Source organism: Mytilus californianus, unplaced genomic scaffold, assembly GCF_021869535.1.
Source record: "Mytilus californianus isolate M0D057914Y unplaced genomic scaffold, xbMytCali1.0.p SCAF_4, whole genome shotgun sequence".
Lineage (NCBI taxonomy): Eukaryota > Metazoa > Mollusca > Bivalvia > Mytilida > Mytilidae > Mytilus > Mytilus californianus.
In genome coordinates, this window is record NW_026262690.1 from 27,837,733 (window position 1) to 27,865,666 (window position 27,934).

General features: G+C 31.4%; 1 protein-coding gene across 1 annotated transcript; it reads right to left on the reverse strand.

Moving 5' to 3' along the window:
• Positions 1-1,950: 1,950 nt before the first annotated feature.
• Positions 1,951-25,542, reverse strand: LOC127737847 (COP9 signalosome complex subunit 6-like). The gene is made up of 11 exons (XM_052248790.1): positions 25,320-25,542; positions 18,940-19,071; positions 18,555-18,643; positions 17,440-17,502; positions 16,252-16,302; positions 11,772-11,886; positions 9,300-9,392; positions 7,869-7,969; positions 6,948-7,016; positions 5,214-5,297; positions 1,951-2,130 (listed from the first exon to the last, which is right to left on the reverse strand). Exons 1-10 carry the CDS (start codon positions 25,489-25,491, stop codon positions 5,226-5,228), a joined length of 957 nt encoding a protein of 318 aa, XP_052104750.1. The 5' UTR covers positions 25,492-25,542; the 3' UTR covers positions 1,951-2,130; positions 5,214-5,225.
• Positions 25,543-27,934: the final 2,392 nt, after the last annotated feature.

Sequence of the window (27,934 nt, forward strand, 5' to 3'; positions counted from 1 at the left end):
AGGAATTTAGGAAAACTAAGATTAGATGTTAAGTCTGATAACTTAATATAAACAGATGTTTATAAATTGATAAATAAAATAAAGATCATCATGGGCTAAAAAGACACCTAAAAATACTTTCTTATTTTTAAATAAATCAAAATCATAAAACTTCTGCTGTAACTTAATTTTTCCTCAGAAACGGTTAAAAAAATTAGTAATTATAAGTTTTTGACCATCTAATTTTATGTCTTTTAGTGAAAGATTCAAAATTAATTTTCATGGATTTTGTGGGTGCAGGGGAACTACAAATTCAAATGTTCAACAATATATTGTAAAAAAAAAAGTATCCATGAAAAACAATTTTTCCTCTGTCATAAAAGATTGATATCCATAGAAATCAATGAATCAACATAATATAACACATAAATAGCAAATTCTTTCCTACAGTCAAACATATACAGTTTTTCTTATAAAATATATTTATGATTTTCTTAATCACTGTACTGAAACATTTATTGGAATCTTAATTTTAAATAACATGATCAAATCACTGATATATGTTGTCAAATTGAAATATTTTATACTTAAATTCTCATAGTAAAGTGTAAATTGTAATCAGCATTGACAATAGGGGTAGAACAAACTACAGCTAATTTTTCAATTTTATATGATTTGATTAGATGTTAATAAATGATTTCTATAGAGATCAATAGTACAAATACTATTTGGCGATATTCTTGTACCTATCAAAACATTTACTGTTAGTTTATATCATCTAAACATGCAGATTTTACAATGGTCTTATATTCAATAATTATTTTTCATTCTTCTTTAATTATTCAACATTTTACTGTAGAACTAATTTTTCATGTTGTATCTTTGATATCATTCAAATAAGATTAAAATCTAATATATAGTTGCTTGTTTTTACTGAAAAAAAACCCCCAAATTTACAGGGATGTTCAATTGACCTATATGTTGAATGAACACTTTATAATCAACAGTTGTCTGTTTTGTAATTAAAAAAATTCATGGCTTGGTGCACATTTATGACAATATTGGTTAAATTTTCATGATAGAAATACTATTAAAGGGAAAATTATGTTCAAAAAAAAGTTTGAAAAGAGTGTCTCAGTGTTGATAATCTTCTCACTTATGGCTCTATTTACACCTGGCTGGAAGGATAATATGATCCAACTAATTGTGAAATTGTGAGTTTTAAAGGGTTCAAAATACATTATATGGCCCTCCATTAATTTCTTTGATTCACATTTAACTCTGATTTTGAAACGTTTTGATCAGTACACAAGTAAAAATTCCTTTTGGCACTGGGCTATTTAGATGAAGCTAGTAATCTGCCTAGCTACTGGTCCAGGATACAACCTCCTTTAACTACTAGACATTTTCCAGAAATGATTTTTGTTTTTTGTATTGACAAAAATATTAACAATTGATAGAAAAAACAAAGAGTATTTTGATACAACTAAAACCTGTAAAGCTGTTTCCTACCAAGAATATAGTGTATAAGATTGTGTGTAAAGACATGGAACCTGTGTAATCACCGTGTGAAACCAATTGCATACGTATCTGCTTGCAAGATCAGGTTGCACTAGAAATCTAATATATATATAAAGGTCACATCATTAACTACCTAAACGCTGGCCAAGATGGACAAGTGGGAAAGATATAAATTGTTAATGTATTTGCCTCCAAAAAATTTCATTCTTTTGTCTCAAAGGAAACAAAAAGATCAACAAGGCAAAAGCATGATAGATAAAGAAAAACTAATATTACCTCAATTGCATATAAAGAGACTCACATTGGTTTTTATCAAAGTTCCCCTATGTATTTCATAACTTAAAATTGTATGGAAAAAAAACAGAGGTGTGTTTGTTCATGTGATATTATAATACATGAAATGACTTACAATTTCAAATAAGTAAATGTTTACAAAAACACTTTCAAAAATGAGGCACAGAATTTTTTAATTAGATGTAAATAACTTACAAATCATATCACAATATTAACCTGTCAGAATTCATTTCTCTAAATATTTTTTTCACTTTCTGCAAAATTGTGAAAAAAAGTTCCATTGATCATGTTGATGGTCTTTCTCAGTTCATTTAAAAAACACATATACTACACATACTGAAAGTATAAAATAAAAATTATTCTGATGAGAAGTTTATGTAACTGATACTAAGTGATATATGTACCTAAATACCTTCAGGAAAAATAAGAAGATAGCAAGGTTCACAAAAAGTATACACACATTTCCAAATAGTCTGATTAAAATACAGATCTTGTGCTCATGCTTTGATAACAAGGATCTTAAAATGTTTCGTTCTAACAGATCCTGTGCTCATGCTTTGATAACAAGGATGTTAAAATGTTTCATTCTAACAGATCCTGTGCTCATGCTTTAATAACAAGGATCTTAAAATGTTTCATTCTACTTTGTTTGGACAACCTTGTGTAATCCTCAGGTTTTGTTGTAATCATACACACATTCAAAAATTTGGAGGCAGACATTTATTGATTGGTTGCTATAAACATTCTATTTTTTCATCAATTCATGAAAATTGATACCCATGAAAATTAAATGAAACCACAGTATATTGGCTCTTTCTACAATAAATATCTTTAAACAGTTTTAAAGTTTTAAACATTGAATTTCATTAGACTAGTGATCAATTGATGCTTTCTTTTCTGCAAAATCAGACAATGCATATGGAACTATTTAAACGTTTTGTTTTATATCAATTTCTTTATCTTAAATCTTTAAAAACGCTCACGAACATGTTTAACCCTGCTATATAATGTGTGTGTCTGTCCCAAGTGAGGACCCTGTAGTCTATTGGTTGTCATGGTTTGCTGTCTGTCATAATCAAGTTTTGTTTAATGTTATAATAGACACAACTCAGCCTTATGCATATGCCTTTTATAGCTATTGTTTCACCTTATGCATATGCCTTTTATAGCTATTGTTTCACCTTATGCATATGCCTTTTATAGCTAACTATATGCTGTGGATTTGTCTCCATATAGAAGACCTTACAGTGACCAGCAGTTGTTTTCAAATTATCATTCTTTAATGCCATATACAAACTTTAAGTGAAGACAATTACAAAGTTTCTCCTATTTAAATTATAAAATTACATGATTTTTCAAATGAAATGTACCATTTAAATCATGCCATTACCAAAGCAATGGCTACTGGGTTGATTGTTTCCTAAGGAACTGATAGTGACCAGTGATAGTTAAATCACTAATGACTTCCATGCACACACATCCTTTTTTTAACACAAATTAATCAATTTTTTTGCACCTTTACAGTTTACACACATCCTATGGTTTGTAAAACAAAAGTTTAATTGCTTACACTTCCACTTATCTAAATTTAAAACATTAAATTCAAATAAGGATAATTACAAGAGAAATTTACACCTTCTTAATGCTTATGGATTTACATTATACCAGTCAACTGCTGTCATTGAGAAAAAGAAAATTTTACATACTCCATACAGCTCTCATGTAAAACACCTAGTAAGACCAAATCTAGGAAAAGTATTGTATACTACAGGCAACATGAAGAGATATATAACTGATATTTCCCCTGAATATCACTTATATAATTAAGTTAGGGATTGGCATAGACTTTTTTTAGATAGTTGCAAAGATGTGTGCGGTTTCATTTTAAATATGCAGAAAAGAAACATCTGTATATATACATGATATGAAGTAACCAGGTCGTCTTTCTTCTAAAATATAAAGCTTTTCGCCAATACCTGCTGTCACTGCCAATTAGAATCCCTTTGTCTTGCATTCTGTAATATTAGTACAGACAAGACAAAAATGTAGAACAATACAACACTCAGTGAACAGAGAAAACAAACAGCCTGTTTTAATCACATTAAAAGACAACAGTCCACATGCTGAAATGTCTCGCCTGCTTTACTAACCATGATTGATTTTATGTTGATACTCCTAAAGATAAAGTTTACTACAAGTATCGCATAAACTAAACATTTTCATGGATGAAAATGAGGTCATGGTCAGATAATCCAAGCCAGACAGATATCATTCCATACAACAAATATAGTTGACCTATACATTTGTAGCTTATAGTATACAATAAAAAGACCAAACCATGAAAACTTAATATTGACCAATGAACCATGAAAATGAGGTCAAGGTCAGATGAACCCTGCCAGACATGTAAACCTTACAATCATTCCATACACCAATTAAAGTTGACCTATTGCTTGAAGTATTAGAAAAGGGACCAAAACACAGAAACTTAACATTGACCAATGAATGTCATTACTGAATTCGGTCTTGTAATTGTCTGTGATATAGAAAAAAAAATCAAAATTACCAAACGTAATTAGATAATAGTTCCATTTTGTTGTTTCATAGTGCTGCATGGGTATTGTTATAGCTACAAGTCCTTTAAACATTAATGTGATGAATATATTACAGTATTTCAATAAAGGACAGAACTGTTTTACTTTCAAAGTCGTATTCTTTAGTGATATCTATTAAGTACCAATTTTCCTCACACTCTCACAGTATTTGTTTGTGATTTACACATTCTATTCCTTTTTCCAGTTAATGTCAAACATGTCAAAAACAACTTTTCAATTCGTTTTTTTTTTTTTTTTTTGTGATTTTGGCTTATTTTAACACTTGTAAAGTTTTCTAGATTCATTTACAAACACTTTCAAATTCTATTTGATGATGGAAAATGGATTTTCCATGAAAATAACACAAATGATCACAAACACTTTGCAGTTATCTGAGGTTTACTAGATATTTTCAACAAGTGAGAAAAAGTTTTTTTTCCTGAATTCCTGTGGGGAAAAGGGGGGGTGCAGACAACGTACCAGTGCAAACTTAACAAGGCCAATTACCATACAGTATCTGAGAAACAGACCTAAGCATGTAACTTAAATCTTGATCACAAATCAATTCATGAGAAATTCACATGACAAAAAAACTGAACTTTTTTTTAAAGCAATTGCTGAACCATGAAAATGAGGTCCAGAACAACAGATATATGACAGACCAAACCTTTGTTACATAAGGTAACTGTAAACAAGGTATAAAACCTGCAGGTCTTCTATCCTCTAAAATATAAAGCTTAATACAAATAGTTTATGGCGCCGGCGGATTGTAATCCCTCTGTCTCGCATTCTGTGACTTTTGGTGCAGGCTAGAAAAAAACATACCATAAGAAAAATTTAAAATATCACTCCTCTCATCCTATGTCCTGTGCCTTGTCTGTTGTGCATCATGTTGAATTTGGTCACAAACTGAAGATAGAAAGCAACATTTTTTAATGAAAATAATGCATTCATCGTCTTTTTGTTAAAAAAAAGTATGACTTTGTTTATTGCTTTTTGTAAAAGATCCACAGGCCCTAGGAGCAAAGACTACTTACTATCTGTTTGATTGTTTGTATTCTGATACTGTACTTAAGATATTTGTTTAGTAAACTTATCAGTTATTTCTTAGTTTTTGCCCTCTTGCACACCTTAAAAGGAGCATTAGCTATGATACAGACAAGCAAATAAAATATAAATATTTTTCGTTTCAAAACATTTATAAAAGTGTAATATTGAAATAATATTTTTCTATTAGCAGAAAGTTTGGTTCAATTTGGTCAAAATAAACTCAAAAACATTGCTGATGTATTATTGATAGTCAATAAATCAACTCATTTGAATCTGTAATCATGCAACTCTAAGCTGGAAATGAGTTACTTATGTGCTTAGCATGTTCAGTTTATAAAAAGAAAAGAATGTCGACATTGAAAAGTAAAAAAAGGGAGGCCACAGGAAGAATCCTTTTGTTGATTCAGCAAAAAAATCATTCTTATACAGGTAAAACAATGATTTACATGTTTTGTAATCTATGAAATAAAATCAAATTGACCAACAAAAATCATCAATATATATACAATAGAATGTACTTTTCTATCTATATTTATATTTATATCTGTTGATATGACCATCAGCAGTCTTCAGCTATCATCTCAATAGTTGATTAGATGCCCTTTGTTCTAAAATATGCACAAAATGCTAGTACATGCATTGTGAATTGTATCTTTTGGACTTTTTGTAAATTAGATATTTTAGCATGCTATAAATCAATTTTGAGGATTTGAGTTAAATCTATGAACATGGATTTGACATGCAGCTAATGCCCCTTTAAGACTTCTATGGTTCATAAATTAATGTTGTGTTTGGGAGTTGAGTTCCTTCACAACAGTTTACAGCCAAATGACTTGAGTGTGTAGGTAAAGGTAATATCTTTGGCTAGCTTGCTTGCTAGCTGAACCGTGAAATCTTTATTAGATTTGGTATACTACCCTCCTTTTGGAGTAGTCTAGTCCTACAGACAGTTATCTGTCGGACTAGTCTACTCTTAAAGGAGGGTAGTATACTTCACGGTTCATCTAGCAAGTAAGCTAACCAATGATATTACCTTTACCTACACACTCAAGTCATTTGGCTGTAATATAAACAAAATTTATTGCATTTGAAACATTCAATTTTTTATAAATGAATTTCAAGACATCTTTGTTATAATCATCAGCAGGAACTTATAGAAAAATACCATTAAAATATTCTCCTTTCAAACTACTAATTTAGCAAATTTAAACTGAAATTCACCTTAATCCTAGATTGTAGGCTGATATCGCCAACCAATACTGCAACCAGCTGCAGTCAGGTATCTGTATATATACAATGTATTATGTTGTTCTTAGAGTATACTCAATAATAATGTCTGTAAGTTGTTAAATAAAGATGTTTGTTTGTTGACACGTCTGAAATGATCAGTTGGACATGTATGACTTTTGCCAGCAGACCAAGATGAGATTTGTTGTAATTTAAAAAAAAAATGTATCTATAATATATGAACAGTTCATGAATGTAAAATGTTTTGTCAGCTTAAAATACCTGATTCATTGTGTTACATCCTTTTGTAAGTGTTCCTAAGTAAGCCATCAAACATACATCATTACATTGCTGAAAATATCAAAAATAAATATTATACAAAAGTATGCATATTACTCCTTACTGCATGTGAAAAAAAAATCCATCTTATGAACATGATGAATCAACGCCATGATAATGTTCTAGCTGTATTAACAGTTTCAATTGATTATAAATTTTGTATTATGATCTAAATATATTATTATTGATGACATCTAATATGCAAACTGAAAATATTTATTTCCAATTCCATAAAACAATTTGATTTTTCTTGCTACCAATTTTATTGAAAGGATATCTATAATATTTTCATATTTCTGTTTTGTCATGTGAGTTTTGTGCTTATTACCTACCTGATTAATTATTTCTGGTATATACATTTTTTATATTGGTGTGCTGTTACAACACTGCCTAAGGATAGTGCTCATTGTTTTATTGGCCATCATTCCACATCTCAATACTTTTATATCCAGAATATCTTGATAAAGTCATTAAAAGTTACAATATTTGGTCAAATATCATGTTTTTATCCTCATTGCTAAGTGTGTTATCTATCTTGATAGTTTAAGTTTATAACTTGGTTTGTTTAATCAATTACATATTACCTTTATTTTTGTGTTTTATTCTGATAACCACTTTACCTCTCCCTGCTTATAATTTGTGCATCATTTTCAGTTTAAACCATTTTTGTAACCATATTATTTACCTAATATCAGTATTCTGTGTCTCAGTTAAATTCTTTTTCAGTCAGTCATAAACTATTATAACTTATAAAAATGTATGTTCAAATATTTTCCAACATTAGATCATGTCTTGTTGACTTATTTGTATTAAATAATTAATTTTGGAATATACAGTTTTTTTAATAATTTATAGTTTTCTTACATTATAAAAGTCTTCCTTAAACTGTGGAGTATTTAACACTGGTAATCTATAACATAAACTGTATGCTTCTCTTAAAATGTCATGATTCTTTGGAATTTCACCTAAAATTATGAACAAATTCATCATTAAACAATGCAACTATGACACAACTCCCAAATATACTGGAAGATAATTGTACAATTTAATGCAAGCATGAATTAAAATTAGTTGGAAATTTGAACAGATTTTTAGTTTTCCTCATTGAGAATTTGTTGTTGTTATTTTCAACTTTTTAAATTCATATTTTTTTGAAAAACAAACTTTCCATTAGGTACCATTTATTTTTCATATATTCCAACCTTGAAATCATAACAGATGCCTGGATTACTCATTCTGTAGAGAGAAAGTAAAATAAAGCAAGAATGCATAAGCTGTTATGTAAGCATACCCCCACTCATAATTGAAAGTACCATAAAACAGGAAGTAAGTGTCTGACAGATCCGAAAAGTGCTCACAAGTTACAACTGATCACTATTGAGCTCCTTACCATATACGAAGTCATTCTGTTCTGTAGTGTCAAAGAAAAGAGTGACAAAATTTGTTAAGTTTATTCAACACATTGTAAATTCAAAGATTTGACAAATAAGAAGTAGGTATCTGACAGATCTGTAAAGTGCTCACACATTACAACTCACTGTTGAGCTGCAGACCAAATATGAAATTATTCTGCTCCATAATTCCTGAGTAAGTGTGACAAAAGATTCTAAGTTTATTCAACATATTGAAAAATTCAAAGTATTGGCAATCAGGAAGAAAGGTATCGGACAAATCCAAAAAGAACTCACACTTTACAACTCATCACTGTCAAGCTGCTGACCAAATATGACGTCATTCTTAGAAAAGTGTGATGAACTTATGGATGGACGAACTGTCACTTGTAAAGCAGAGGTATGATTACATGTTCCTGTACATATAAATCTAAATAAATAGAGAATGTGTCCATGGGACACAGATGATACCCTCGCTTGCATATAACGTTATAAAGAGATATAATTAGAGAACTGTAAAAGTGACACCACCCAAATTTTGGGACGTATGTACGTACAGACAGACAGACAAGGGCAACACATAATGTCCCCTCCTCCCTGATGCGGGCATAAAAAAAGAGTGGTCACTGTTGTAGCTCATGGTTGTGACTTCAGATTTAAATCTACATGGAAAAATATTGACTTTTAGTATTTGAGATGTACTGGTATATACTTGTCCACAAGGGATACAATCAGTCCTTTTTTTCCTAATTTATGTAAAAACAAACCAAAAGACTGGTTCTATATATGACACATATATACTTGTCCACAAGGGATAAATATGACAGATAATTTTTGGTAAACTATCTCAAAATAGGTGTATTGACAAAATACTAAGATAAACCCTTGGCTGTGTAAGTTATACCTGACTCTACAGCTTTAATATATTCCAGAATAATCTTGACTCGGCTGTGTAACATCTTTATAGAACTATGCTGTGCAACCAACTGTTCAGCAACTAAAAAGAAAACACAGGTTAATCATTTTTCTTTCTTTATGGCGAAATAGGATTATTGATAAAGGTTATAATAACTGTGTTGTTGTACAACTGTTACATCTGGTATTTTCTGTGATAAACATCAATTTGATCAATTATAGTTTAAAGCAAGTCTAAAATCATTCTTTTATTTTTCTGCATTAAATTTCTGTAGCTTGTCCTTTACAATGCACACAACCATGTCTTCCTGAACTGTTTATGCTGATGCTGTATAAAACCTCCTAAGAAGTACAGTCAGCAATATTAGAGCAAAGGACAACATCTCTTTCAATCAGCAGCATTATTTGATATGTAAAAATATTTATTATTGTTTTGTTTGTACTTATGCTTTTATCTATTATCTACCATTATTTCAAAGTTCATATTTTCCTCTATTGATTTATAGTTTGTTCTTTTGTGAACCTTAAGTTAGTTCATTAACTGAAATAAACTAGAGGCTCTAAAGAGCAGTGTCGCTCACCTTGGTCTATGTGCATATCAAACAAAGGACACAGATGGATTCATGACAAAATTGTGTTTTGGTGATGGTGATGTGTTTGTAGATCTTACTTTACTGAACATTCTTGCTGCTTACAATTATCTCTATCTATAATGAACTTGGCCCAGTAGTTACAGTGGAAAATATTTTGTAAAAATTTACAAAAATTTACAAAATTTATGAAAATTGTAAAAAATTGACTATAAAGGGCAATAACTCCTTAAGGGGTCAATTGACAATTTTGGTCATGTTGACTTATTTGTGGATCTTACTTTGCTGTACATTATTGCTGTTTACAGTTTATCTCTATCTATAATAATATTCAAGATAATAACCAAAAACGGCAAAATTTCCTTAAAATTACCAATTCAGGGGCAGCAACCCAACAACGGCTTGTCAGATTCATCTGAAAATTTCAGGGCAGATAGATCTTGACCTAATGAACAATTTTACCCAAGTCAGATTTGCTCTAAATGCTTTGGTTTCAGAGATATGAGCCAAAAACTGCATTTTACCCTATGTACTATTTTTAGCCATGGCTGCCATCTTGGTTGGTTGGCGGGGTCATCGGACACATTTTTTAAACTAGATACCCTAATGATGATTGTGGACAAGTTTGGTTAAATTTGTCTCAGTAGTTTCAGAGGAGAAGATTTTTGTAAAAGATTACAAAAATTTACGAAAAATGGTTAAAAATTGACTATAAAGGGCAATAACTCCTTAAGGGGTCAACTGACCATTTTCGTCAAGTTGACTTATTTGTAGATCTTACTTTGCTGAACATTATTGCTGTTTACAGTTTATCTCTATCTATAATAATATTCAAGATAATAACCAATCAAAAGGGAGCTCATGTCAATAGATATAAACAATTCACCACAATTTCTTGCAAGTTGGTGAAAGCATTCTTGACTTATTGTCCGAAAACTGGAAAATCCCCCTTTTTTTAATGAATAAAACCCCATAACTCGGAAACGTAAAATCTAAATTTTATAAAAAACGAAAGGGAGCTCACATCAATAGATATAAACAATTCACCAAAGTTTTATGCAAATTGGTTTAAGCAATTTTGAGTTAATGTCCGACATGTTGACGACGGACAGACGGACGGACAGACGGACAGACGGACGGACGGACAGACGGACAACGGTATACCATAATACGTCCCGTAAACGGGCGTATAAAAACTGCAAAATTTCCATAAAATTACCAATTCAGGGGCAGCAACCCAACAACAGGTTGTCAGATTTATCTGAAAATTTCAAGGTAGATAGATCTTGACCTAATGAACAATTTTACCCCCCATGTCAGATTTGATCTAAATGCTTTGGTTTCAGAGATATAAGCCAAAATCTACATTTTACCCCTATGTTCTATTTTTAGCCATGGCGGCCATCTTGGTTGGTTGGCCGGGTCACCGGACACATTTTTTTAACTAGATACCCCAATGATGATTGTGGTCAAGTTTGGTCAAATTTGGCCCAGTAGTTTGAAAGGAGAAGATTTTTGTAAAAGTTTACGGACGACGGACGCCAAGTGATGAGAAAAGTTCATTGGCCCTTTGGGCCAGGTGAGCTAAAAAAAGAGGGCTGAGATATCAAAAACCACTTTTATTATGTCACATGCTTTTGTGTTTTTCCAACTTGGGATCATGATAAGTGGCTGTATTTGATGTTTTTTGTCATTTTAGGAATTAAGTGTTGATGACAAGTTAGATATATTCACTTTCCTACTTTGCTAGATACAGTATGATTGCTAGTATGACATATAGTAGAGAAATCTGTTTATTGAAGATGACTGCTATGACAGTAGTAGCTAGTCCTCAAATTTTCTCTACCTAACAAAAATATTTAAAGTCATACCTGTTGAACTATCTGATGTTTCTGAGGATGACAACCTTGCTACATGATCAACTCCTATTCTCTCTGCCTCTTCTGTAGCTATTGTATAGCTTAATTCCACAAATAACATTGTTGCCTAAAATATGGGAAAACAATTCAAGTTGTTCACATACTACATATATTATCTATGATCTTGAGGGAAAATATTGTCCAGCAATAAATGAGTTAATCATAAAATAATAAAAGAACAAAGTTCCAATGTCCTCCACGTTGCACATATTTTATGAGAGAAATGAAGGCTTGATAGCAAATACATTGTAATTTTCCATACAATTAATATTTCCAAGGGGCATAACTCTTTGAAAAATAATTAAAGGGCACTGATTTTCGAACTTGTCCGAAACATTGCTGATATAAACCTATGATATAAGTTTCATAAAAATCTGGCAAGAACTGTACACTTTTAGAGCGTTAACAATGCAATTTTCCATATACAGTAAAACCTGTATAAACCAACTGGCTATGGGACTATGAAAAACGGCCGGTTTGGACAGTGGGTCGGTTTATATTGTATATCCTCGTAAGTCAAATTGGCTTCGATGGCATCAGTCTCTAACTCGTAAGTTTCACTTTCACTTTGAGTTCATTGTTTTCATTTGCATCAGGACCCTGGCATTGTTTGAATTGTTGAACGAGAGTTTCTTTTTACTTCCGTTGTTTGTTTTCTACGTTGGTATAGCTCGAATCAAAAAGCAAGAATTTTATCATAAACTGGACAATGGAAAGTCATCGTCCAGGTCTTCTCCCTTCTCAGGTTTATCAATTTCGGGGTTCACAACAAGGAGCCAAGCATTTCAAAATTACAATGTAAATTTCTCAGTAACTCAGGGATTGGATCAATGTTACAACATAAGTTCTATCCTAGATATATTCGGCGACAATGTATTCAAATGTTTCTCTTAGTTTATTTTAATGTAAACTTAATTGTGTTTCAATTAAACAGCTTACTACTTTAAGTTCACAGTTTACATGTTTAACACCTTGCTACATGTAATTAATTATCCTAATAAAATTCTGTTGTGAAAACTATTGTGTTTTGACTGCATATCAATCAATACTGTTATCATATAAGCTTAATTAAACAAACCGTTTTTTGACAGGTAATAATTAATGTGATAAAGAGTATTAGGGCTGCAAAATTAGACCGGAATTCGGAATACAAGGGTCTGGTTTATGGAGGGTATTTTTACAAAGACTTTGAAGGGAAAAAATGGGACTTCAATATTTTGGCTGGAATGGACAGGAAACCGGTTTATTCAAGGTCCGGTTTACCAAGGTTTGACTGTAATCAATATTTTCAACAGGCATAACTCTTTTAAAATTGTTGATCCCCACTGATTTTCTAACTTGTCCAAGACATTGATAATATAAACCTATGATGCAAGTTTTATAAAAATCTGGCAAGAATTGTACACATGAGAACATTAACAATGCAATTTTCCATGTAATTAATATTTCCAAGGGGCATAACTCTTTTAAAAATAATTGATCAGCACAGATTTTTAACTTGTCCAAGACATCGTTGATATAAACTTACAATTTAAGTTTCCTAAAAATCTGGCAAAAATTATACAAATGAGAGCGCTAACAATGCAATTCATATAATTAATGTTTCCTAGGGGCATAACCACTTTTTAAATAATTGATTGGCACTGATTTTCGAACTCGTCCGAGCCATAACTGATATAAACCTACAATATAAGTTTCTTAAAATCTGGCAAAATTGTACACACGAGAGCGCTAACGATGCAATTTTGCATTTAATTAATGTTTCCAAGGGGCATAACTCTTTTAATAAACTGCTTCGCTGAGCGCAGCTGGATACGCCCGCAGAGGTCTAACCCTGAACAGTTGGGACAAAAATGGACACAATATTCAAGCTTGATACAGGTCTGAATTTGGATTGTAATTAAATATTTGACATACACGTATTATAGGTTTCTGAATAAATGTAGTCAAAGAACTTGAAGTTGGTTATATGAATTGAATTTATATTCAATTAAAGATTTCTTGCTGTTGTGCAATACACTGTGCTGTTGCGCAATACTTAGTAAATCTGTTGTCAGACTATAAACAAATAAAATTTATAAAATTCTAAAGGGAGCTTACATCAATAGATATAAACAGTTCACCAAAGTTTCATACGAATTGCTGAAAGCATTTTTGAGTTATTGTCTGAAAAATGGAAAATCCCCCCTTTTTTAATGAATAAACCCCATAATTCATAAATGTAAAATCTAAATTTTATAAAATTCTAAAGGGAGCTTACATCAATAGATATCAACAATTCATCAAAGTTTCATGAGAACTGCTGAAAGCATTTTTGAGTTATTGTCCTAAAACTGGAAAATCCCCCTTTTTTTATGAATAAAACCCCATAACTTGGAAACGTAAAATCTAAAATTTATAAAAATCCAAAGGGAGCTCATGTCAATAGATATAAACAATCAACCAAAATTTCTTGCAAGTTGGTGAAAGCATTCTTGAGTTATTGTCCGAAAACTGGAAAAACCCCCTTTTTTTAAAGAATAAAACCCCATAACTCGTAAAGGTAAAATCTAAAATTTATAAAAAACGAAAGGGAGCTCACGTCAATAGATATAAACAATTCACCAAAGTTTTATGCAAATTGGTTAAAGCGTTTTTGAGTTAATGTCCGACATGTTGACGACGGACGGACGGACGGACAGAAGGACGGACGTACAACGGTATACCATAATATTATTAATTCGTATATTTTAACAAATTTGATTCGTTTAGGGATAGTCACATGTTAAACTATATTTTCGAAGGTAGAGAGAAAACGGCGGATAGCAAAAAGCATATTGCACAGCAAAATGCATATTGCACGGTTATTTTTAGAATATCTAAAAACCGATATACTTTGTGACGTCATGTAATGAATTTCAGGATATTGTTCAACGTTTTGAAACAAATGACATCTGTGATCGATTATTTGACAAAATTTTTTTTTAAATACATAAGATGTCAAACAAACAAAAAAAAGTAAATGAAATAACAACTAATATGTTGTTATTGTCAAGGAGACAATATAATATCTATAAAATTCCAACAAAATCATATGACGATTTTGATACAAATATGGTCGAAAATTAATAATATAACAAATATAGCCTTTTTATGAGGTCGATACAAGGATATATTGACCTGAAAGAAGTATAAAAATAATTGAACGGCACTGATTTTCTAACTCGTCTAAGACACTGCTGATATAAACCTACAATATAAGTTTCTTAAAAATCTTGCAAGAATTGTACACATGAGAGTGCTAACTATGCAATTTTTGCTAAATAATTTATCATTTCAGTCACTGGTCTCCATGACCAAAAAAGGCAGGAAATGACATCAAATTCAGATTATTTTTAAACTTGATACATGTATACATGTAGAATGATGATATTTGTACATGTGCTTAGTTGATACAAAATTTATAAACTTGATGCATCTTTGGACTCACCAGTACTATTGTATAGCTTGTTTGAATCAATTCCTTTTGAAGTTAAATTTAGTTTATTACCTAAGTGGTACAAATGTGTTGGGGCTGCCAATATATGCCAGAGCCTGTAATTTAGTGGTTGTTGTTTGTTGATGTATATCATATTTGTTTTAAGTTATCATTTTGTACATAAATCAAGATGTTATTTTTCTAGTTAGTTTAGTTTTACATTTGTCATTTTGATGGCTGTTGACATGTAGCTTGCTATGCAGTTTGAGTTTTGGTCATTGTTGAAGGCTGTACAGTGACCTATTGTTGCTAACTTCTATTTCATTTGGTATGTGGTGGAGAGTTGTCTCATTGGCAATCATACCTCATCTTCTCATTTTCATAATAAGCAAGATTTAAGGTAAATTAAATAAATGTGTAAGTGATATTTTGGAAATGTTCCCAATTATAAACTCTGTGTGTATATACATAATATATAAACAAGTCTAAATTGAAAACAACGTTCAAACCTATGATTGCGTTGGATAAAAACCGCAATTTTTATACGTGTGCATGCAAAACAAATTTCTTGTTACAGGGGTCTAAATACAGCACAAACATTTTCCAAAAGACCAAAAAAGTGAAAAGGTATATTTTAACAAAACGCATTTGACTAACAGGTCGAACAACAAATGTTCTTAAACCCTGCTGACTGCCATTGGCGATTTCCAAATAAACGGATCACCGATGTAATAAATGGATCTTAATTATAAATTTAATACTAAACAGAAAACAATAAACTTGCGGAAAAGATGGTATACCGCAAAAAAGGTGCAAAGGTTTTTGTACACCATATCCGGATTTCGACAATTAATGTCTCTTCAGTGATGTTGGGAATCGAAACGGTATTTGGAAAGCCATATAATTTACCTCAATTTAGGATAGACTTGAATTTTGAGGAGTCATACATAATATATAGATATACATTGTATTTACCTCATTGTTCACTAAGTCAATGACAGATTCATATATAGAAATTGGCATCACCTGAAACATAACAAATAAATTTACACTAGATTAATAATACTGTTGTGTTATTTGCTGCCATGAATATATACCAAGAGAATGTGTTCCTTGAATGCTATGGATTTTGTTAAGAACTGTGTTTGCCAAACACATGTACAGGAAGTTACAGATACATGTATTAGCATTTACAGGATACCTTAATGTTCACATGGTAGAGTAGCAGCAAGGCTATTGGCGATGAGGTGTAAGTCAAAGTGCTTGTTAGCATTGAAGGGTAAAGATTGCTTTCGTTTTTCAATTTTGTGAAATTTGAAATAAAACATTGAATTGTATTTTGCTAGGCAAATAAAAAATAAAGAGCTGCACCATGAGCGCATGATACACCTGTCGCTTTTTCAAAGAATAAAGTTCTATAACTCCTCAATGTCATATATATCGAAATCTAAAATTTATAAAAATCGAAAGGGAGCTTACGTCAATAGATATAAACAATTCACCAAAGTTTCATGAAAACTGCTCAAAGTATTTGTGAGGTATAGTCCGAAAACTGGAAAATCCCCCCTTTTTAATGAATAAAACCCCATAACTCGGAAACGTAAAATTTAAAATTCATAAAAATCGAAAGGGAGTTCACATCAATAGATATAAACAATTCACAAAATTTTCTTGCAAATTAGTGACAGTGTTTTTGAGTTATTGTTGACGACGGGCGGACAGACAGACAACGGTATACCATAATACGGGCATATGAAAATTGAGTTGGAGTTATCTCCCTTATTTCATGAAGCACATTTGTAGTTTAACCTATTTTTATAACAGATTCATTCACCATGCATTACTTTTGTAATTTTTAACAAAAAAAATTTCTTGAAAAGTATGGTAATTCAAATATACATCATATTGTAACTTAAATATCAAAGTATAACAAATCATCAATGAATTGCATGACATTGGCTGGATAGGATCTAAATAATGATCACTTCACTGCACCCTTTTGTTCGAACTATCAAAGGAAGTGATAAATCTTGGAAGATATATATATCAAGTCAGTAACATAGGGTAGACGCCGGCAACAGCATACCTATGTCTCGCTTTTTGACTCTGTCAAGGCGAGACAAAAATTATACAGTCTTATAGTATAAATTGCTAGACCCTCACATCTGTTTTCCTGGCCAATGGATTCATCTTCACAAACAATGGACTTTCATTTATTTGGACAATCTGTATGAAAATAAAACATATTAGTCACATTTTTGGATACAAAAACAAAATCCAAAATGTTGGTTATGCAGATAATTATATTTTTGTATAAATTAACTTTATTTTATTAAAATATAATTCACTAACTTGTCTCTTACACATAAATAAAAGGAGGTATATATGTACCTTTATAGTACTGCAACAAAACACATTAAGAGGTCAACATTTTTAGGAGTGGTTAAGGACAGTCATGACAGATGTTACTGTTGTTGGTTTCTATAGACTACCAACAGACATGACAGAATTATATGCACATATTGAAACAAGAGACTTGGGTTCTATTTGCTACCAACAGACATGACAGAATTATATGCACATATTGAAACAAGAGACTTGGGTTCTATTTGCTACCAACAGACATGACAGAATTATATGCACATATTGAAACAAGAGACTTGGGTTCTATTTGCTACCAACAGACATGACAGAATTATATGCACATATTGAAACAAGAGACTTGGGTTCTATTTGCTACCAACAGACATGACAGAATTATATGCACATATTGAAACAAGAGACTTGGGTTCTATTTGCTACCAACAGACATGACAGAATTATATGCACATATTGAAACAAGAGACTATGAGTTTATATTATTGCTAAGTAAAATGTTTTATTTTCACAAAAAATATAATACAATAAAGCTATCACATGATGAGAGTGCTGCTTTGTTTGGACAGACAAAAAAAGGGGGGAATATTGGTCTTTGAACTAGTAGTTGGAAAAGATTTTGGTGAAGACTGTACAGTAGGAAGTTTACAGAGTGAGATGCTGTTCTGATGAAGTGATAGGAAACTCATGTCTTATTATGTTACAAGTAGCAAATATTCAGACAGGAAAAAATCTTGTACATGTAGGTTCATGAAATTTTAAACATTTCTTCAAATATTTATTAGGTATGGTAAGACATCAGCTGGAATGTCAAAGCTTTCAATGGTTCCAATTGAATAAAAGATACCTTGTACTGATATATTATCATGATTATTGAATGGCAGAATGTAGGTATATCTTACCTGTTTATGTACATGTATATCAGACTGGGTAGGCTGCTCTCCTGTTGTATACCAACCAAGAAAATCCATGTCACTAAATACTTGTTTAACTGAAACAAAAACCGTTATAAAACTGATCAATATCATTTCTCTGATAATTTGAAATATTTTGTTTAATATATAATGTGTATATACTTTTTGATTATTTTGAACTGCTAAAACACTATTTAAACATGTTAAAATTTAAAGCATAGAGACTGAGTTTATAATTAAATGGTATGTTGTGAATCAATTTCAACAGATTTTTGTCATACAATAGAATAATAGGTACAGCATCTGTGAATTTCTCATTAAATTTTACATGAATTGACCTTGTGTTCATTGTGACACCTTCTTTTATACATACACTGCTCTTCCTTAGTGTTGTAATATTCCATATTTATAACTATTTCATCTTCAATTCTATCAAATAGCAACTCAAAGGAGTTCATCACTTCTATTATTCTTCCTTTCTGTTTACCAATAACTGCTCCAAGAACTTAAAAACAGTAATACATCAAAACTGAATATTAGCATAATTTATCTTACAAAAGAGTTGAAATGTCTGGCCTCAACAATATATCAAAGATTATTATTATATCATAATATAATAATATGTTAAAATGTGAGGTCAAGGTCAAACTACAAATATGTGAGACTTACCAGACCTTGCAATTTTTTAGGACAAATTGTTATTATTGCATGCAGAAATAGCAAGAAATTCAAATTTGAACTTCCCTTAAACTACCTACTCATCCTGAAAAAATATTCTATGAACTACATGTATCTTTTACTGGTACACATTTGGTACATGACAAATAGGAATCAATAAACCAGTCAGGGATATAACTCTATAGGGTTATTACAAAAAAATAACATACATTTAACAGGCTATTATTTGAACTTGGAATTATTTTTAATTATGGAATTTGCATTATTTCTTGTGCTTGAAATTTTTAATGAATTCCATGTTTATTCTGTATTATAATGTTCTGTGCTGCGCACAACACTTTCTATTACAAAGAAGATAGCACATTTTCAATAGAATGTACTGTGCCGCGCACAACACTATCTATACAAAATACATTGTGTGGAAAGTGTGATGCACAGCTCAAAACATAATAATACTTAATAAACATGGAATTTATCAAAAATTTCAAACACATGAAATTATGCAAATTCCATAATTAAAAATAATTCCAAGTTCAAATAATAGCCTGTTATTTGTTATTGTGGACTAAAAAATCAAAGAACTATGATAACATATGTATGTTACATGTTTCAAAGGGACAATAAACATCACTAGTTTAGTTAAAATGCATACAAGTTCTATTGATATTACTATTGTCTTTATGTAAACTTAACTATAGAAAGACATAACAGTTCATAGTTTGTCAAATTTGCATAGTACACCTATATGTTTTTACAGAAAAAATATGACTGTAATAACTAAAGTGTGTTATCACAGCTTCTCTATATCACTCCAAAGCATTTTCTCAGACATACATCATGCTTAATAACGTATTTTGATTTATTGTAAGAAATAATGACCAGAGCATGTAATGAGGTTCTGTGCAAGCTTCCCAGTAATTCCCAAGTGTCTCATATAACAAGTTACATGCCTTTAATAACTAAGCCTTGTTATTACAGCTAATTTTATCCCTTAAAAGCCTTGTCTCATTGATTTACCATGGTTAATCAAAAATGTATTAATTTAATTAAAAAATTAATTATCAAGGCTATGCATTTAGTTTCTGCGCAAAGTCTCAAGAGTTCCCTAGAGCCCGTTATAAATTAAAATATTTTTGATTTATTTTACAAATAACAAACATATGTTATTGCAGATTTAGAAAATTTAAGGAATAAAGAGTAGACAACTCATGAAAGTATCTGTAATAACACACACAAGTTATTTTCTGTAATAACCCTATAGAGCTATATCTCTGACTGTAAACTGAACTAGTTATACATGTAATTAGTTACAAACCCTCAAAGGACTGACAATCCATTTTAAGAGTCGTACATTAACATTTCTAATATAAAATAAAGTTAATGAGTTCAATGAAATAATTGCACCTGCCAGGATGTTAACTTTGTTAAGCAAGCACCAATAAATTAATCTTTAACATTATCACCATCAGCTTTAACTTTACACAATAAATCAATATTTAACATTATCACCATCAGCTTTAACTTTACACAATAAATCAATATTTAACATTATCACCATCAGCTTTAACTTTACACAATAAATCAATCTTTAACATTATCACCATCAGCTTTAACTTTACACAATAAATCAATCTTTAACATTATCACCATCAGCTTTAACTTTACATAATAAATCAATCTTTAACATTATCACCATCAGCTTTAACTTTACATAATAAATCAATCTTTAACATTATCACCATCAGCTTTAACTTTACATAATAAATCAATCTTTAACATTATCACCATCAGCTTTAACTTTACACAATAAATCAATCTTTAACCATCAGCTTTACCTTTACACAATAAATCAATCATTAACATTATCACCATCAGCTTTAACTTTACACAATAAATCAATCTTTAACATTATCACCATCAGCTTTAACTTTACACAATAAATCAATCATTAACATTATCACCATCAGCTTTATTTTTTACAATGGATGAACTATTACATGTATTGTAGTTGAATTCACTTTTAACTTAAGGAGTATTTCTCATTTTTTTTTCAAAATCTGCTTAACTGATATTTTTGCTCTATTCAATCATGTCAATTATGACAGTCAGGGGTAATACTTATACAAGTCATTTTTATCTACTTGAAGATGTAAGTCATTATACACTTGTATAAGTAAATTTGTAAGATTTCTATTTTCTTTTCAAGGTTTGAGCAATCTTCTCTAAAATCTTTTCTAAAAAATTTACTTATACGTAACATGTCATAAAAGTAATTTTATTTTACACCCCTTAAATTCTCAAGTTTTGGGAGGTAAAAACATGCCTGAAACAATTTTTTTCTGGATTGCTTATAGTTTGTAATTAGAGTTCAACCTTTCATCTTACTATTTCATCATTGAACAAAGAAATCAATTGCGCCAAGATGTTAGGTAACTGTGCAAGGCCTCCATGAATTGCACCTAGGAGGCTTGTAAACATGGTAAATGAGCAGTACATGTATTTTGAAGATAACAAACAAATAAAATTTTCATTGTCCATGAAATTAAACTCAAATGATTAATACACACTATTAAAGCAAAGTAGTCTAGAGAAATTCAAGAAAAGAAGAAAATATGACTATTATACTTGTGTAAGTAAAAAATATCTGAATGTCTACGGGATATAACTATACCATTAAAATACACTTGTATATATAAGTACTACTGTTGACTGGATGACTTGTCATAAGAATAGTAATTACTACATGTATTATCTGATTATAACAATTTGAAAGTTTGAAGTCAATGTCAACTATAAGTACAGTACACTACACCTACATGTACATAATATTATCCTTGAAATTGATCCCACTTTTCACATATATTTGGTCCAAACATTGGGCTGCCATTTCTTGACCCATGTTTTTCATGTTTTTTATAATTTTGTGGAGGAATATCATATAACGTGAACACTCAACTGCGTCAACAGTTTGTGAATTATCTCTTTTGGGATTATGAGTCTGGGGCCTCACAGTCGGCCTAATCAGAAAATTGCTCCTAATTCAGAATCCCAAAAGGGATTAGTTGCGACCTATCATCAATAAGGGTTATACCCATTTGACAGAATATTGCTCTGGACTCTTAATCCCAACAGTGATTAGGATTCCTATACACTACAGAATCTCTCTAAATATATATGTAACACTCAGAAACGTGTCCTTCCCCCCAAACGTGTCCGATTCCCCCAAACGTGTCCATATGACGTCACTGAACTGCAAAACATGTCCTAATGTAAAAGGGCGCCAAAGCGTGTCATTTGTATAAACACCCAAACGTGCCCAATACCCCAAACGTGTCCAATCCCCCAAACGTGTCCATATCAAGCTTAATTTTTTTCCTTTACTGGAACTATCATTCGTGTCCATATTATAAATTCGGTTATTGCTTTTTCATTAACGTATACTCATTTTACTATTTCATTAAAAAAATAGAAATAAATTACTTTAGGTCTTTTTTTAACCGGCAGTATAATCTGGGTAAAAGTGCCAATATGTTCGGCTATGTTGGATGTAAATGTAAGCAGCCATGCTCAGTTAATTTGTAGATATTAAATCAAATATCTCGTGTAGGGAGAATGTCACTCTCTCTGCGCATTAAAACCTGTGTAGCAATTCACTCTTTCATGGTGCCATCAGTTGTATTTTGGAAGGCAACATTCTTTTTTTTTTAATTTCCGCAACTTTTATTTAAAACGGCCTCTTACATAACGGAGATTGAAGTAGTTTCTTACTGAAGTCATAAAAAAATTGGTTGTTACTGGCTCTTAAATTTTTAGATTAAAACCCCAACTAGTGTTAATCCCGAATAACCGTAAAAATTTAGGCCTAATCCTAAATTCCCGGTATGATAATAAAACCTATGTACAGTATTTATTGTTAACATGATGTCGTTCAAATAATGCATGAAATATTTGGCACTGGACGTTATGTCTCTTGTTTGTGTGTCTTTAGTAATGCTCGAAACCTAAAATTTATTAAAAAACCTGATAAACAGTAAACTTTTGATTTGAAGAGTTTTTAAAATACCAGAACTGTTGAAAAAAGGGAAGTCAATTCTGCGGAAAGCCCGCCGTGCAATATTCGGTTTAATATAAAAGGCATCATCAGAATTTATTAGTACAAAATAATTCACTTGGTAAACGATTAATTCAACTGTACTAAAATTATTTGTATGTTCGCTCTAAATCAGAATGCAATACTTGCAACTTGCATTTCAGTCAAAAGTTAATTCATATGTTACAGATTAAATTTGCAATTATGATAATCATTAACAACCGGCATTGAACAAACTAATGACCACTTTATCAACTGTGTCCCCCATCATAGAATTGCCGTAAACGTTATTTATGTCATTTGTATATGTATTAGCGCTAAAAGACGTGAGACGTTCTGGCGTTTAACAGTGGACACGTTTTGGCGAAAAACAATTATCGGACACGTTTGGGGGTTATGAAATCGGACACGTTTGGGCAATATTGAATATAACGGACACGTTTGGGGAGAATGGACACGTTTGGGGGAATCGGACATGTTTGGGGGGATGGACACGTTTGGGAGTGTTACATATATACAATGTATATACAGTGAAACTAGTGTTTTACTGTATATATATCATGTATATATACCCAGGGTGTCCCCTGGGTCAATTATTTTTTTTCGCCACCTCTTTTGCCAAAACAATATATTTTTCGCCACTTTCATTTTTTTTCGCCAAGTATCATAGATATAGTTTAAAATTTCTTCTAACCCCCCTCCCAAAAAAATGTGCCCCATTGTTGTCTTTGATAATTCACTTAGTTAATCTTATTTTTTAGTCTACATGGTAATGATCAATAAACAAAAAAATTTTTTTTTTTTAAAAGATACTGTACAAATGCAATAAAGATCGTGGAATCAAAATTTTGACTTCTAGGAACACGAGATTCATCTTCAATAAGTTTATCGGGTATATAATATGTCCCTTCTAGGTGAAGGATAAAGACTAAAAGCAGAGATTTTTCTTACTTTTGTTTACATTTCTTCATAACCACAGTTTTCTTTCTGGACCATCGTAAAAGAAAAAGTTGAGACGTAAAACTATGCTTGAAAGACGTGCGTCGCCAAAATGATTTTAAAGTACCCTTTCCAAATCAATTATTTATATCAAAGTTAAAGGATAAAGTTTTAAATCGGATATTTTTCTTGCTTTTGAAAATTTTTAGTCATAAAAACAGTTTTCCTTTACGAACCATGGTTAAAAGAAGAGGAGACGAAAAACTATTCATCGAACACGTGCGTCGCAAAGTTGTTAATAAATCCTTTTATATGACATGTGACAGACTCCATTTCACCAAATCATTTCGTCAAACAATACAATCAACACCTTTATTAATTAGTCCATCGTTGCCTTCAGCTATAGAATGCAACCAGCTGATTATTGATTTTCTGTCAAAATCGTAACGAGTTCAAGGTTAATTCCCAGTATGTTCTGATCAGATAAAGTCAGAGAAATCCGAAAAATATAAAATAAACAAGATGGATGAAATTAAATCGTTGAAATCGTTATATATTTATTTCTTTCGCCAATAATGAATTTTAATCGCCACAAATTTTATTTTTTCACAAAATGTGAAAAATGGAAACCGCCAGCGGAAACCCTGTATACCTCACATGTATGAGTTCTTAAATGCATGAAGAAATAACTACCAGAAACAGACATTTTTATATGCTGTATAGACAATGTGTTTTAAGAATGTAAATGATGTATATACATGATATATGGGGATGGACTATTTTTTTAACATTGTGGTGGATGGAAAAAATTTTAACCTATACTTTCAGTGAGCAATCACTCGGCTCTCATAAATTAAAGCCCCATTAATTTATTAAAGGAGGTGAAGACAAGATACAGATACTACTTTTCCAAAAAGCTGAAATTTTGAAGGCTAATTTGCAGACATACACAAGTGCATGATAGATAATCATATGATGGGTTTGAAGGGTGATTTTGCATCTGTCCTATTCACAACGACTTTTATTTATATTATATAAAATGTTACCCTGGGTTGGTTTTCCTTCTTGAGCTCGTACTCTTGTCCAATGTTCAGAAATATTCATTATGACAAGTGGGTGAAACGATACTGAAACACTTCCTGATGCAGTTGTGCTAGCCATCACACTAGTCATGCTAGTAGAAGGTGTATCTATTTCCATTTGAGAAGCCATAGTCATAAAATTCAGAAGAAAGAAAAACAATTTTAAAGGGACATAACTCCTGACAATTAATAATCTTGATCATTTAAATGTTTATAATAGGACCAAAAACCAACTAATTAACAAAAAAAAGAACTTGCAGCAATGGTCCATAACAACTTACGATGAACCAGGAACATATATATTGACGGGACTTGACACTACCTGATTGTAGTCGATTTTATCGTCGTGCCATGGTTAATAAAGATACGATACAGAAACGGACATGTGTTAAAAACGGACTCGCTATTATCCTAATAATTTCTGATATTATCAATAAAATGTCATTCAAACTAGTTTTATAGTGATGCTAGTGTATCAAACTTGTATTCTGTCACTTCAAATTTGTTAAAATCGTTAGATATACTATTCCCAGGATGAACAGATCTGAACATGTCGACGAGAGCAGACGTGAATTTTTTCTCATATCTCTGATCTGCGACATATCGGAAAAAATCAAATTCTGAAAAAAAAAACAAGTGAGCCAGTTAATAACAGCGGTCATTTACAGAATTTTAAAGTTAGAATTGGATTTTGAATAAAAAGTATTTAGAGAATTGGACATTTTTGATCTGCATGAAAGTATTATTTTATGTAAATATAGAACAACAAGTCACATACTCCCAATAGAACTAGGGAGTTTTTGTCCGGGTTATGCGGCGTTTAGATGTACAGTTTGCCAGCCTGTGATCCTTGTAATCATTGAAGTAACTACACTGCCGTCCCCTTTTCCCCGAATGGGACTTATCGCCGGGTTTGTACATACATGAGCAACGAGACGGGTGCCACATGTGGAGCAGAATCTGCTTACCCTTCCGGACTGAGGACCCCATTTTTGGTAGGGTTCGTTTTGCTCAGTCTTCCGAGTTTTCTAGGTTGTGTCTTGTGTACTATTGTTTGTCTGTTTGTCTTTTTCTTTTTTAGCCATGGCGTTGTCAGATTATTTTCGACTTATGCGTTTGAATATCCCTTTGGTACCGGTATCTTTCGCCTCTCTTGTTCCGAAAGTTTCACTTGAATTTGACATGCAAGGAAGATTTCGATTGGAAAATAAAATCTCTGTTACCATTATGAAATTGCATGAATATTTTTGGGATTACATTAATAAAGTGTGATCGCTTAAATATTATAGTCAAACAATTCCAGACTCATAAACCGTGAATAAGCCCAATTGCCGTGATTGATAATACGCCATTACATAAATACAATCAGATATAGGTCACTTATACAATTGTGTAATGGCAAAATTAATTGTGAAATAATCGTTTCAAGAGAAGATAGAGTTTGCTACTTTTGTTACTCAACTGACATTGGTGACGAATACCACTACATCATGACTTGCGAAACACTAAAAGCAGATGGAACAAAATTTTTATCTAATTATTTTTTGGAAAAATCCAAATACATACAAATTTAATGTTCTATTCAGTTCTACAAATACTGTATAATCAGAAAATTGTGTAGATTTATTAAAATTATTAATGTGAAAGTATGTCCTCCTAGTTAAAATACGTAACTTTCATTTAGTATTTCAGACATGCATGTAGTTAGTCTATTTATGTATATATATATTTAAATATGTACCATTCTCTGTAACTTTGTATTTAGTTTATGAGAATAAAAGACTCATTCCGGCGAAATTAATTATGCGATTGCATAACACGCCAATAATGCAATTCCATAATTACTCATGCTGTCGCATAAATTAATCATGCGATAGCATTAAAACGCCTTTACGGCACTATTCTTGCGCCTTATGGGTGACGAATATTTCATCATCTGATAGAACGTCCGTTTTTTTTACAACAGTAGGGAATTTCACGTGGATGAATACTATTTGGCTCGTGTAAATATAATATATATTTAGAAAGATACTGATAAGCCACAAAAACAAAAAGCCAGAGCTAAACAGATTATGCAAGTTTATAAAGTTTGTAAGCAAACATGTTGGTCCTCCTGGCTAAAATATACGTTTATATTGAAACAACTAAGTATTGTATATAAATGTTAGTAAATGTATGCATATTTCTGTACACCTTTTGCTGCGTTTTGCACCTTCTCTGTACCTATCATGCCTATTTATCTGCAATGCTAATGGGGGAAAAAAAAATATATGTAAGAATTGGACGTATCTACACCAAACGGTCATTCTCCTAGCCACCAAAGTTTTAATAAGGTGTGAATAAATTTAACAGAGACAACCAAAGGCCGGGCTGCTATCAAAAGAAAATCATAAATCGATTTTGACTTCCCTCATACCAAACGGTGTTACCGTGGTGTCGATACCAAGACTTTGTCTTCAGTGTCACTTTATGAAGACTTCGATGGCAAAGAAAATGACGTACTGTATGGACACTTGTCTATCATTTATCTTGCTTCTAGTGCCAAACTAACAGTCGATACCTGTCTACTTTTAAACATG

Excerpts from the sequence above, each read along its gene's own strand:
- LOC127737847 (XM_052248790.1), bottom strand. The coding sequence starts at position 25,491 with ATGACTATGGCTTCTCAAATGGAAATAGATACACCTTCTACTAGCATG. Across the intron at positions 19,072-25,319 it reads AGAAGGAAAACCAACCCAGG|TTCTTGGAGCAGTTATTGGT; the intron begins GTAACATTTTAT and ends ACTGTTTTTAAG. Across the intron at positions 5,298-6,947 it reads GATGTAACACAATGAATCAG|TTTGTGACCAAATTCAACAT; the intron begins GTATTTTAAGCT and ends TTCTATCTTCAG.